Below are 12443 nucleotides of genomic sequence, written 5' to 3'. Positions count from 1 at the left end.
AGCTCAAGGTTAGTGCTCTACCACTTGAGCCACAGTGCCACTTCCAGTTTTTTTTCTTTTTGCTTATGTGGTGCTGAGGAATCGAACCCAGGGCCTAAGGCATGCAAGGCAAGCACTCTACCACTGAGCCACCTCTCTAGCCCTGCCCCTCAGCTTTTTATCTCAAGGCTATCACTCTGACATTTGAGCCACAGCACCACTTCTGATTTTTTCTGCTTATGGGGTGCTGAAGAATCGATTCTATGGCCTCATGCATGCAAAGCAAGCACTCTGAGCCACCTTCCCAGCCCTTTCCCTCACCTTTCTGAGGTATGTTTTGCAGTTCCTTTTCTTTTTCTCACTCACACTTTTATTATTCTGTAATATCAGCTAAAGAGACTAATACTTGATTTATCTTTCACTGGAAAATAAAAGTCACATAAACGATATGGAACTTATATAACCTAAGATAGTATAAAGAAGTTGAGTAATATCATCAAGAGAAGAAGTACTGCCCTAGAGAGTGATTAGATTATTCTTTTCCAAATACATATGATATTTCTTGATTGATGCCAGGCTCAATTGATGCCGTTGCCTGCTGTCCACTTTTGATCTTGGTTTATTAGTTTGTATTTGATTGACCAGGAAGATATCTAATATTTCTCTGTCTCTACTTTACCATCTACATTTTAAAAAAATTGACTGATTTTGTATATATGTATATATACATATATATAAAATCTCTCATATAAACAATCTCTTTATATATCTCTTAATGTGTGTGCATATCTGTATGTACATAGAGAAAGAATTAAAACAAGAACATAATTTTATTCTCTTTACCAGCCCATTCCAGAATTGATCTCTTTCCAGAGTCTCAGTATAAAAGATTGAGAGTAACAATCATGGGGCAGTCCCAAGACAGCATTTTACCATGGTGGTTCTGGTCCTGATATTTCAGTATCAGGCTTGGACACAATTTTCTCCCAGTCTCCCTAGCTTCAGGCTCCTCATTCTAGCATGGCTTACTTGGAATTGGTTCAGGTAGAGTTAAATTGGGAAAACACTTCCAACTTCATTTTTTAAGTATTTTGGTTTTCTTTTTTCTCACAAATAAATCAGAATTAGGATTCCTCACCTAAATTTTTTGTTTTTTTGTTTTGTTGGTCATGGGACTTGAACTCTGGGCCTGGGCACTGCCCCTCATCTCTTCAGCTCAAGGCTAGCACTCTACCACTTGAGCCACAGTGACACTTCCAGTTTTCTGGAACTATACCTAAGCATAGTTTTGAATTAACTGAGTCTGTAGAAAGTTACAATATGTACAATGCTGTGTATGCTGTGGCCCAGGCCCTCTGTGAGATGCTTTTTCATCACAAAGAAAAGCTAACTTCACAACTTTGGCATAGGATGGGGGAGGGGAGCGGGGAGCGGGGCGACAGGTGTGGGGGAAATGGGAAGGGATGGGAAGGGGAAACAAAGGAGGAGGCAACAATGTTTGATAAGAAATGTACTCATTACCTTGCTCATGTAATTGTAACCCCTCTGCACGATATTTTCACAATAAAAAAAAATGGGAAGGGAGAAAGAAGAGCCAACAATCAGAAATAAGAAAGGGATGTTGCCTTCTCCTGCACAGGTAATGCCTTCTGTGTTGGGTAGCATTCACCATGAACAAAGTGATTTTCTAAAGGGGTTTTAAGGATGTTGAAACTTTTGCAAGATCTCAGGAGAAAGTGCACTTGTTCAAATCCTGGAGGTAACTCCAGATGTGTAAGCATGTGTCCTGGAAGAAAAGGTTCCTGAAGTAATGAAGAAATATATCACATGTTCTCATCAATCCTTGTGTTACAAATGATCGCAACATATTCACAGCTTTTTTGTTTCTTTTGTATGTTCTTCCCCCATGATATAAACCCTGTTTTCATTGTATTTCATGCCAGTGCACTGCATCTTATATATATACTTTTCTAATTTGGGGAGAGGAAGGGATAAAACAAAATGCTTAAATAGGGATACAGGTTGACACAAGGAGATGTACAAGACATTATGTTGAAAACAAACTTTACAAATTGGGGAGGGGGGGAGGGATTGGAGAGGTGAGGATGGAAGGGATGGTAGGGGAAAAACAGAGGAGGTAACAATGCTTGATATGAAATGTACTCATTACTTTACTCATGTAACTGTAACTCTTCTGTACAGTATTTTTACAATAAATAATGCATTAAAAAATTCTAAGTCCAGCTTTTTGTTAAGAGTTTCTTCAATAGTACTATCCAAAATTATTTTTCCAGATTATCCACATGTTTCATAAGTGCTAGTAATTGTAATTTCAATTTAAGTAACAGCAATTTAGGAAACTAAGATACTGTGGGCATTCCTAAAATGAACTGAGAACTGTTTTAATCATGACTATCTGGAGGAAGGTTCTCTTGAAAAGATGCTTGTGATTCTTTCCTGTATGATCAAAATTCAGAAGTACAATGATATCTTATTCCTCTGTAGAGGTTTTCTTTTGTTCTATTTTTTCTGTCTATTGATCATGAATTATGATGTAGGGATTAAAGACAATGAGGGGATTGTACAATTTAGGTTTTGTGTTTCAACATGTGAATTCACTTCATCATAGGATAATTTATCTCTTACAGATGCACCCTTTTCTGATGTACATCCAATTTCAAACTCCTGCCGGAGATCAAGTGATTTTGAATGATAACAAGAAATTAGAGGTGGAGTATGACATTTCAAACATATGGAATTTTCCAGAAGGTCTTGAACTTAAGGTGAGAGTAATGAAGTTTTTTTCCACATGCTCTAGATGGTCAGCAACTGTCAGTATCTGAAGATATGATAGTGTGGGCCATAGGAACTATGGAGGTAGGTGGGATGTAATCATAAAATTTGAATTCCAAAGAAGTCAGCAAAAATAGGATACTCTTAGAGTTGGAACACAAAGTCACAATGCTTATGTGCCTTGGAGCTAACACTCGTATCACTTTGACCTATAGCACCACTTCCAGTTTTCTGGTGATTAATTGGAAATAAGTGTCTGAGGAACTTCCTTCTTGAACTTCCTCCTGATCTTCAGATCACAGCCTCCTGAGTAGCTAGGGTTATAGGAATGAGCCACCACCAGCAGGGGGACCTCCTTTTCTTTAATGCCCCAACATACTGCATTTAACAATGTGTTACTGTGAAGCCTGAACAAAATATAGTCATTTTAAGTTTAGATTCCATCCTGTTATAAGAAAATTCCAGGAAATGTGTCGACAACCCCTTTGCATTAAACTTCCCTAACAACAGCTAATCAGCAGATTCAGGAAATACCTAAAGTTCCAGATGTTCCCGTTGGGTTGACACCCTTGCAGCCTGGACCATCCGCTCTAGCCAATCATTTTGTAAAGCATCAACCCTATGAACCATCCAATCACTTTACCAGGTCTTTTCCCGCCACTGGTTACACTAATCATTTTTTAGAATTATTTCATGACTCTCCCGTGGTGTGATATGATTTGCTAAGTAATGCTATGATGCATAGAATATCCCTAAAAACCCTATAAAAACCCTGTTAACTGAAGGATCAGGGCTCTCAACTCTGACCCGCTGAGTTGGTAAGGGTTGTAGGCCCAAGCTCAAGCTTAAAATAAACGACTCTCATGTACTTACATTGGAATCAGCTCCTTGGTGGTCTTTGGGGATCCTGGGCATAACATTACTAATAGTTGATTCATTTTGTATCCAATATAAATGGTATTTCAGTAAGTTTTTCTCATTGTGAACAAATTCCTAATCCAATCAATGTATAGGTTGAAGGTTTATTTCATTCCCTTCAGATTATGTTTCATTCAATGATTAGTTGGCCTGTCACTAAGACATTTGTGGTGAAAGGAATCATAAAAGCAGCCTGTGTCTTAAGAAGATCCCTACCTCCTGGCAGCAGGAATACACAGAGGAAGATACAATAGACCTGGTATTCAATTCACTCCTGTGAACTCATGCTTTGAAGCATTGTAAGCTTCAATGAGGCCTTTTCTATTCTTCATGTGTAGGACAAGCAAAAAAGGCCAAAGGCTATGCACATATGACTATATAAGATGATGTTAAGTGAAATGAACGCCAAGATAGGGACACAAATATCTTTTTTCTTGCTTTCTATTGTTTCTAATTTATTTATAAGGTACCATGTGATTTTTTTTTGTTACTTTGTATGTTCCTCCCCCACGTTATAAGCCCTGTTTTCACTGTATCTGATTCTGGTATCCTGAATCTTGTATATATATTTTTCTAATTTGGGAAGGGAAGGGAAATAACAAAATGCTTAAATAAGGATACAGGCTGACCCATTGTAACAATGAAATGTATAAGAATGTTACAACTTCAGCGGGGGAGAGGGGAAGTGAGGGGCTGGGGGGAGGAATTGGGGATGTGGGGAGGGAAGGGATGTAGGGGGAAAACAAAGGGGGGAAACAATGATTGACAGGAAATGTACTCATTATCTTGCTCATGTAACTGTAACCCCTCTGTTCAGCACTTTTACAATAAAAAGTACAAAAAAGATACTGTACAGAGGGGTTACAGTTACATGAGAAAGGTAATGAGTACATTTCCTATCAATCATTGTTACCCCTCCTTCATTTGTCCCCTACCATCCAGTCTCTCCCCACATCCCCAACTCCTCACTTCCCTCACTACCACTTTCCTGAAGTTGTAAAGTTCATTTTCAACATTGTGTCTTGTATATCTCATTGTTACAATGGGTCAACCTATATTCTTATTTCAGCATTTTGTTATTTCCCTTCCCCTCCCCAAATTAGAAAAATATATATACAAGATGCAGGGCACCAGAATCAAATACAGTGAAAACAAGGTTATACCTTTCCATTCCAGTTCTTCACTGTTTTACTGATAAGCAGTAGAAAGAACATAAAATGACATGATTTCAAGGAAGTTCCATAGCATTGGAAAATAAGACTTACTTTCTCACCAATAGTATCTACATTTTGAAGGTCCCAGACTACTGGATGAGACCTCAATTACACTCTTCCATTCATACTAATGGATCATTAATGAATAATTCTTCAAAGATATTTCAGTGATATTGGGATATACTAATACTGAGACCAGTTCTACTTGATTTCTACAGAATAAGCAGTCAGTATTTTTACTCATTAGTAATAATTCAACTATATTAATGGAATTCCTATAAAGATGTAAAAAGTAATAACTTCAATAAAAGTGAGATCTATATTGATCTTATCTTGAGAAACATACTGAAGAACTTAATATATACAAAACACACTCTGCCCTCAAAAAGGAACAATCACATAATATTTTCACCAACACATTGTTATATTTCCAAAAAAAAGTAGTATAAGTTCATTGTCAGTTACATGATCAATAATCTGTTGGTTCTATAAATATCAGAAAAAGGTACAAAGAACAAGAGTAGACAGGACAAAGACTTTCATTACCTGATCATAAGTTTTAAATAGTCATATGATTCTGTAAACATAGTACACAACTCAATAAATCAGTCTGTTTGGAACAATAAATAATACTTTTTCTTATTAAATTAAAAGTTTAAATATGAAAGATAAACATTTTCATGTAATCAACAGATTGTAAACGCAGATAATATAATATCAATATATTTAATTAATACAAATTTATATATATATATCATATTCAGATCAACTTATTAAATAATGGTATATTGCTCAGTATATCTACCTATGCTTTAGCAAACTTTTAGAAATTTATAAAATTTACTGATCTATTAGCTCATAAATTAAGTAGATTGTGGGAAAAAATTGAGGTGCATTTTTATACAATGTGCCAGTAATCTCTAGAATTTTCAAGATAATATGAGGAAAGGAGGGAAGGAGGCAGAAGGGGGAAAGAGATATCCAAAATCACAGACACAAAATTATTCCTAAAAGCAGATGTTTGACTAGAAATGCATAATTATTGAACAAATCATGCTTCCAATGAGAGTACTAACAAGGAATGTTGTTAACAGGAAAATTTAATGGAAAGGATTGGACCACGAAGCAACACTGGTGTACAGGAAGCAGATTAGGATAGTTAAAATTTAGGAAATTGACTAACAAAGAAAAGTTAGACAGGATAATAAAATACAACAAAAATTGAAGATCATGGGAATGAGTGTAGAGTAAATAAGAAACACAAAGACACAATTTAAACAGAAATGGTGACAAATGTAAGTATAACATTAATCTAAAAATGAGTAAGTCATTTGTCCATGGAACTATTATAAAGTGATATGACTAGGAAATGAGTGTAGATTTATTTTACAACTTCTATCAAATATGTACCCATCTTAAGACAGCTTATAGCTCATCATATGGTTATTGTTCCTGAAGGCATGCAGAGAATTTCTATGTGGTCTTAACAAGATGATGTAGCATTTGGGGACAAAAATGCAGCCTAGGAGCCCTGCACCTGAGGCTAGGATGGAGAAGACCTCCACAGCCACCATGAGCTTTCCCTTGGCACTGTGGTAGACAGGCAGGAAGGTGAGCCACACACTGCAGAACAGCAGCATGCTGAAGGTCAGGAACTTGGCTTCATTGAAGGTGTCAGGCAGATTTCTTGCCAGAAAAGCTACAGTGAAGCTAGCCAGAGCTAATGAGCTCATGTATCCAAGGACACAGTAGAAGCCCATGAGGGAGCCCTTGTTGCACAGGATGATGATGTGGCCATGTTCAAAGTGTGCATCAACGTCAATGAAAGGAGGAGAGGTTCCCAACCAGAGTGCACAGAGAATCACCTGGATGAAGGTGCAGATTGGGATGATGAATTTAGGAGCCCCTGATACCAGCAGCCACCTCATCCTTTTCCCTGGAGAAGTGGCCTTGAAGGCCAGAACCACAGTCACAGTTTTGGCCAACACTGTGGAAACAGCCACAGTGAACACAACTCCAAATGTGGTCTGCTGCAAGATACAACTGAGAGTATTGGGACGACCAATAAAGAGCAAGGAACAGAGGAAACAGAAGATGAGGGAGATGAGCAGGATGTAGCTGAGAGCCCTGTTGTTAGCCTTGACAATGGGAGAGTCTTGGTTCTTCACAAATACCCCAAGAACAACAGCAGTGAGTGTAGACAAGCAGAGAGCCATGCAGACCAGGGCAATTCCCAAGGGATCTCCGTAAGCCAGGAAACTTGCAACTCTTAAGAGGCACTGGTTTTTCTCTGTGTTGGCATATTGGTGATCAGGACACTTCACACACTGCTCTACATCTGGTAAGGAGATCAAACAAACATTAGCTTTTTTCAGTATTGTCCATTATTCAAAGGAGATTAGAAAATCCCCTAGTAGATGTAATTCTATCATATAAGTATTTTTTATCAGAAATGTAAATATTACCAGAAATTTCAATCTTCTTTTTGTTTCATTCTTATCCAGTAACACTACCCTCATTTCCAAAATCAACATTGAAACATTCCTTTTAATAGAACCACACATTTGATAATGTGACATTATTGCCATTTCTAATATAATAACATCAATTTTCTACACCATTTCTCTTTGCTATAGGTGTACAATACCATAAACTTCACACAGAATTGTGATGATACAGCCTGCAATTTCCTACGTGTCTGTGAAACATAAATAGATCTGTGACTCTTTCTTGAAGGTATCTCTTTTTTATGTCCTAATTCCTTACTGTGAAGCAGTGGGGGGAAAATCAAACCACTTTTGGAGCTCTAAGTTACTCTATGCATAATACTTATGCCTACATATTAAACCATACACAAATTTCTGAGCACTTGCTTTGTGACAAAAGGAAATGTGTGGACAATGTAGTTTAATGGTATGCAGACTCTGATTTTATTGTTAAGCAAATACAGAGTGCAGGAACACAAAAACTATTTTATAAGGCTTTTGTTTATTTTAGCAAACTTAACTAGGAGTGATAAAAGGAGTTTCTTTGAGATAACCATGCCTGCAATGAATAGAAAATATGAATCCCATATGTAATTCAAGCCCATGATTTGTATAATGTCTGGGAGAAACATCAATTGTTATTACTAATTGAAGGAAGGAAAACTTGAGCTCAACTATCCTAGTACACAAGTTTCACATTGACTTGGATGGATTGGGGAATATTAGGAGTGATGGCAAATTTCTCCTTCAGTCATGACCTTACCTGTCCCATTAGCAATTTCATTCTCTGAGCAAGGGGTACAATCAAAGCAACAGGCAGCCTTTCCCTCCTGAGGAGATTTCCTGAATCCAGTACCACAACTCTCACTGCAGACAGAGTGAGGAGACTGAGGGCAGTGAGATAATGTTAGTAACTGTTTATATTTTTACCTAACACATGAAAAATCCATACATTTTCTATACATCTTAATCCAATCAGTTTTTCAGGATTCTGTTATAAATTCTACATCACATGATCAATAATCCATATGTGTTATTGTCTTGATCATCAGCCTGTTAGCTACTGCGAAGTGGGTAACATTCTCTGAAAAGTAAGAAACTAATTTTGGAGGCAAATGTTATGATACTCCCCTGAATTCACATCATTATATGTTGTCTTTTTTTGTTTATCTGAGAAATAGTGAAGAGGAGGAAGGAAGAAACTTTTTTGAAGCTTTAAAAACATGCTATAAAATAAATCATAGGCTTCCCTTCTGTGGAGTTGTGTTATTTGCAGGTCCATAATACCTTCCTCTTCGTTTTCCAGGAACATGAGATAGGATGTTCTTCCAAAACAAGCTACTTACATGATTCCCCTCATGAAAAATACCCAAGAAAGATGCCAACTAATCATTGAATTGCCAGCATAAGGAGTATGAAAAAAATCAGTTTAATAAATTGATTTGTTGATTCTTATTAATTATGAGATTCTTATAAATTGATTATTACATATTCTTTTGGGGGGGTCCAGTTGTGGGTCCTGAACTCTGGGCCTGGGTGCTGTCCCTCAGCTCTTCAGCTCAAGGCTAGCGCTCTACCACTTGAGCCACAGTGCCACTTCCGGCTTTTTTCTTTTTGCTAATGTGGTACTGAGGAATTAAACCCAGGGCCTCAGGCATGCAAGGCAAGCGCTCTACCACTGAGCCACCTTCCCAGTCCCTATTATTACATATTCTTAGAAATTGATTGAGATTTTTGTCAGAATGGTAGAAAATTTCTAAGATGTCATTTATATTTGATTATGTGAAATAGATGTATACTTACAAATATACTATTAAGTTCATACATTCCTTTTCCTGTTAGGACTCAGTATATAAAAAACTTCAATTGGGAATACTTCAATGTACAATGTCAGTCTATTCATGAGCAGGAGGAGTATAAATTCTAGATTTTTGCTTGTTTCTATTTAGGTCAAATTATTACGGTTAGATCCAACCCACCTTGCTAGTTCTTAGGCCCCATTCTATCATATTTTCAGACACAGACAATTGATGACCATGTGGAGCATATGGACTGAATTTTCCTATTTTTGCCTTAAATTTAAGACCTTCTGGAAGACTCCAAATGTTTACAATGTCATACTCTGCCTCCGCCTTCCTTTTGTCATCCAAAACCACTTGGGCTCCAACAGGATTGTGAAATTGTATGTTCTTCAGAAAAGGATGCAGCTAAACAAAATACAAACATCTTTTTAATAAGTTTTTCATTGTGAAAATACTCTACAGAGGAGTTACAGTTACATGAACAAGGTAATGAGTACATTTCTTATCAAGCATTTTTGCTTCCTCCTTTGTTTTTCCCCTACCATCCCTTTCCTCCTGCCTCTAAAACTACACTCCCCCTTCTGCCTAAATTGTAAAGTTCCTTTTCTAACCTAGTGTCTTCTAAATCTCATTGTTGCAAAGGGTCAAACTGTATCCCTATTTAAACATTTTGTTTTTTCCTTTCCCCTCCCAAAATTATTCCAATACCAAATACAATGAAAACAGGGGTTATACTGTGGGGGAGGACATACAAAGCAACAAAAAAATCACATGGTACCTTATAAATACGTTAGAAACAATAGCAAGAAAGAAAAAAACACACTATCTTAGGGTTCATTTCGCTTAACTTCATCTTACCCAGTCATATGGAAATACAACGTCTTATGGTGAAGTGAATCCAAGAATTAAGACAGAAAATCTGAATTAAGCAAAGGTCCTCATTGTTTCTAATCCCTGCCTTATAACTCAAGATTAATACAAATACCAATTACTGTAGAACCTAAGAAAGACCAACAACTTCTTTCAATAGAAACAAATTCTATGTAAATACTCATAAATGAGATACTTTTGAGTTGCCTAGATACTGTTTACTATAACCAATAATTGCAGGAATTTCTATGGAATTTTAGCTAATTAAATTCATAAAATCTGAGTTTGAAATGTGAACATTTATGAAATGTGTGGTTATTACTAGATAATAATTCTGTGAAATGAGAAAATCTGGGTATACAATTTTGAAACCATTGACAATGAGCAAGTTGAAGTCATCTGTAACACAAATCATTGATGGAAAGATGAAACCCAGTGCTTTTTTCCAGTTGCTTATTATTCTTTAAAATCATATAAAGAAGGGTATAAAGGCACAGACATCGAATCCAGTATTACTTTTTCTTGGGTTTTGAAAAGTATCTGAAAGATTTAATTTCATACTATATGATACCCCATTAGGAAGTGACTTTGCTAATGGTGTGTACCATCTGACACAGAAGGCATTACCTGTGCAGGGGAAGGCACTGTCCCTATTCTATTTCCCATTGTTTGTACTTCTGTTTGATGAAGAAGCATCTCATGGAGAGCGTGGGCCACAGCATACACAGCATTGTATATATTATAACTCTCTTCAGACATGGTCATGTCAAAAACCTGCCCAGGCAACCATTCCAAGGAGGTATCATATGGACAGTTCATCCAGGTTACACAGTCAGATTCATTCTGTGAACAGTTAAAAGAGAAAAGCCAAACCCTAGCAAGGTAAAAGTCCTCTGGGTATTTGGAAGGGTTAACTGCCCTTATAAAATCCGTGAACCCAGCAATGTCTGCAAAGTGGTGTGAAAATATGAGAGGTACATGGAATGAGCCAAGTATGAAGTATCTGCTTCTCATAGTTAAATCCCATGAGGAGTTTATGATACAAACTTTTCCTGTTATTAAAAATTGCTCAAAATACAACATTAACTCAAGTAGGGATTCATTATCACCATAAATGATGGAAACATTTGCTGATGACTTATTAATCTCATTATATATTACCATGAGTCTCCATATCTCTGAATAAGTGCTGACTGGCACCACTTCCTCAAAGGCTATGCAGATTCTGTTCTTGGAAATCTCTTCTCTCAATTCTAGAAGAATCCACAAGCCATTCTCATCTTGTGAGATCAACAGCCCCACCCAGTTCCAGCTGAAATGAAGCAGTAAGGACACTATAGCAGTTGGTAGAGTTGTGTCCTTTGGGGCCATCTGATAGAGAGAAGAAAATTTGCTGGAGCCACTCAGGATAAGATCAAAAGGTCCAAAGGTAAGCTAAAGGGATGAGAAAATTGAGGGCTCTGTGAATAAGAAGACAGCCATCCATCACAATCTCAGTCTTAAAGTATATTAAACAAAGCTGCATGTGGGAGGAAGAAAGGTTCATATTCCTTTTAAAACCCTTTGTTACTGCTGGATGCTGGGGGCTTATGCTTGTATGCCTAACTATTCAGGTAGTTGAGATTTGAGGATCACAGATAAAGCCAGACTGGATAGAAAGTACAATGAGCCAGAAGTGGAGCTCTGGCTAAAGTGGTACAGCACAAGCCTTGAGCCAAAAAGCTTGGGGACAATGCCTAAACCCTGAGTCCAATCCCTAGGACTGGCACAAAAAGAAACTAACATTTGGTAGCATAAAATTTGATTGTCTCAAAAATCTCTTTCTTCACACCAAAGTAGACATGTTTTCACATTTCCTCATTCCTCCCACATTCACCTGTGGAAATCTGTAGAGTTCCAGCAGTGTCCCAACTGTGGCCGATATTGTTCCTGATATTCCTGTAAGTACTGCCACAGACTTTCTTTCTCTCATACAGGTGTAATTTGGGATCTTGTACTGCCCAGATTGCCAAAGAAAAGGCTTCTCAAATACAAATGAACTTTTGAAATCAACATTATAAATATCAAATCCTAGTGTCAGGTTGTGTAAAATATCAGGGTTCTTGTTGATTTCCTCAACAGCAAAAGCCAAGGCGAGTACAAGTTGGTAGTTCTTGAAAATAAACCTGTATTGTGAGCATAAAAAAATTAGGAAGAGTACTTTAGAACCTAATCTTCAAATTCAATGCAATGCCTTTGAGGGATTGAATGCTTGTTCCTCTGCACAATGAATGTATTGAAACATCCTCTATTGGGATGGAATGAGAATGTGGAATCATATGCAGGAATTTACAATTCCAAATAGAATTATTTCGAATGAGATCAGAACCTTATGAAAGCCC

The 12443-nt window shown here is 37.1% G+C and overlaps 1 protein-coding gene across 1 annotated transcript; it reads right to left on the bottom strand.

The window, feature by feature from the left end:
• Positions 1–6319: 6319 nt before the first annotated feature.
• On the bottom strand, positions 6320–12220 carry LOC105998741 (vomeronasal type-2 receptor 116-like). The gene is made up of 5 exons (XM_013033531.1): positions 11939–12220; positions 10690–11496; positions 9370–9597; positions 8154–8277; positions 6320–7242 (listed from the first exon to the last, which is right to left on the bottom strand). Exons 1-5 carry the CDS (start codon positions 12032–12034, stop codon positions 6320–6322), a joined length of 2178 nt encoding a protein of 725 aa, XP_012888985.1. The 5' UTR covers positions 12035–12220.
• Positions 12221–12443: the final 223 nt, after the last annotated feature.

This window comes from Dipodomys ordii, unplaced genomic scaffold (assembly GCF_000151885.1).
Source record: "Dipodomys ordii isolate 6190 unplaced genomic scaffold, Dord_2.0 Scaffold171, whole genome shotgun sequence".
Taxonomy (NCBI): Eukaryota; Metazoa; Chordata; class Mammalia; order Rodentia; family Heteromyidae; genus Dipodomys; species Dipodomys ordii.
Note: the sequence above shows the minus strand (reverse complement) of the source record. Positions and strands in the feature narration are given on the sequence as shown.

Coding starts and splice junctions, on each gene's coding strand:
- LOC105998741 (XM_013033531.1), bottom strand. CDS start 12,034: ATGAGAGAAAGAAAGTCTGTGGCAGTACTTACAGGAATATCAGGAACA. Junction 8,278..9,369: donor GGGGCCTAAGAACTAGCAAG/GTGGGTTGGATC, acceptor CACTGCCCTCAG/TCTCCTCACTCTGTCTGCAG. Junction 7,243..8,153: donor TGAAATTGCTAATGGGACAG/GTAAGGTCATGA, acceptor TCTCCTTACCAG/ATGTAGAGCAGTGTGTGAAG.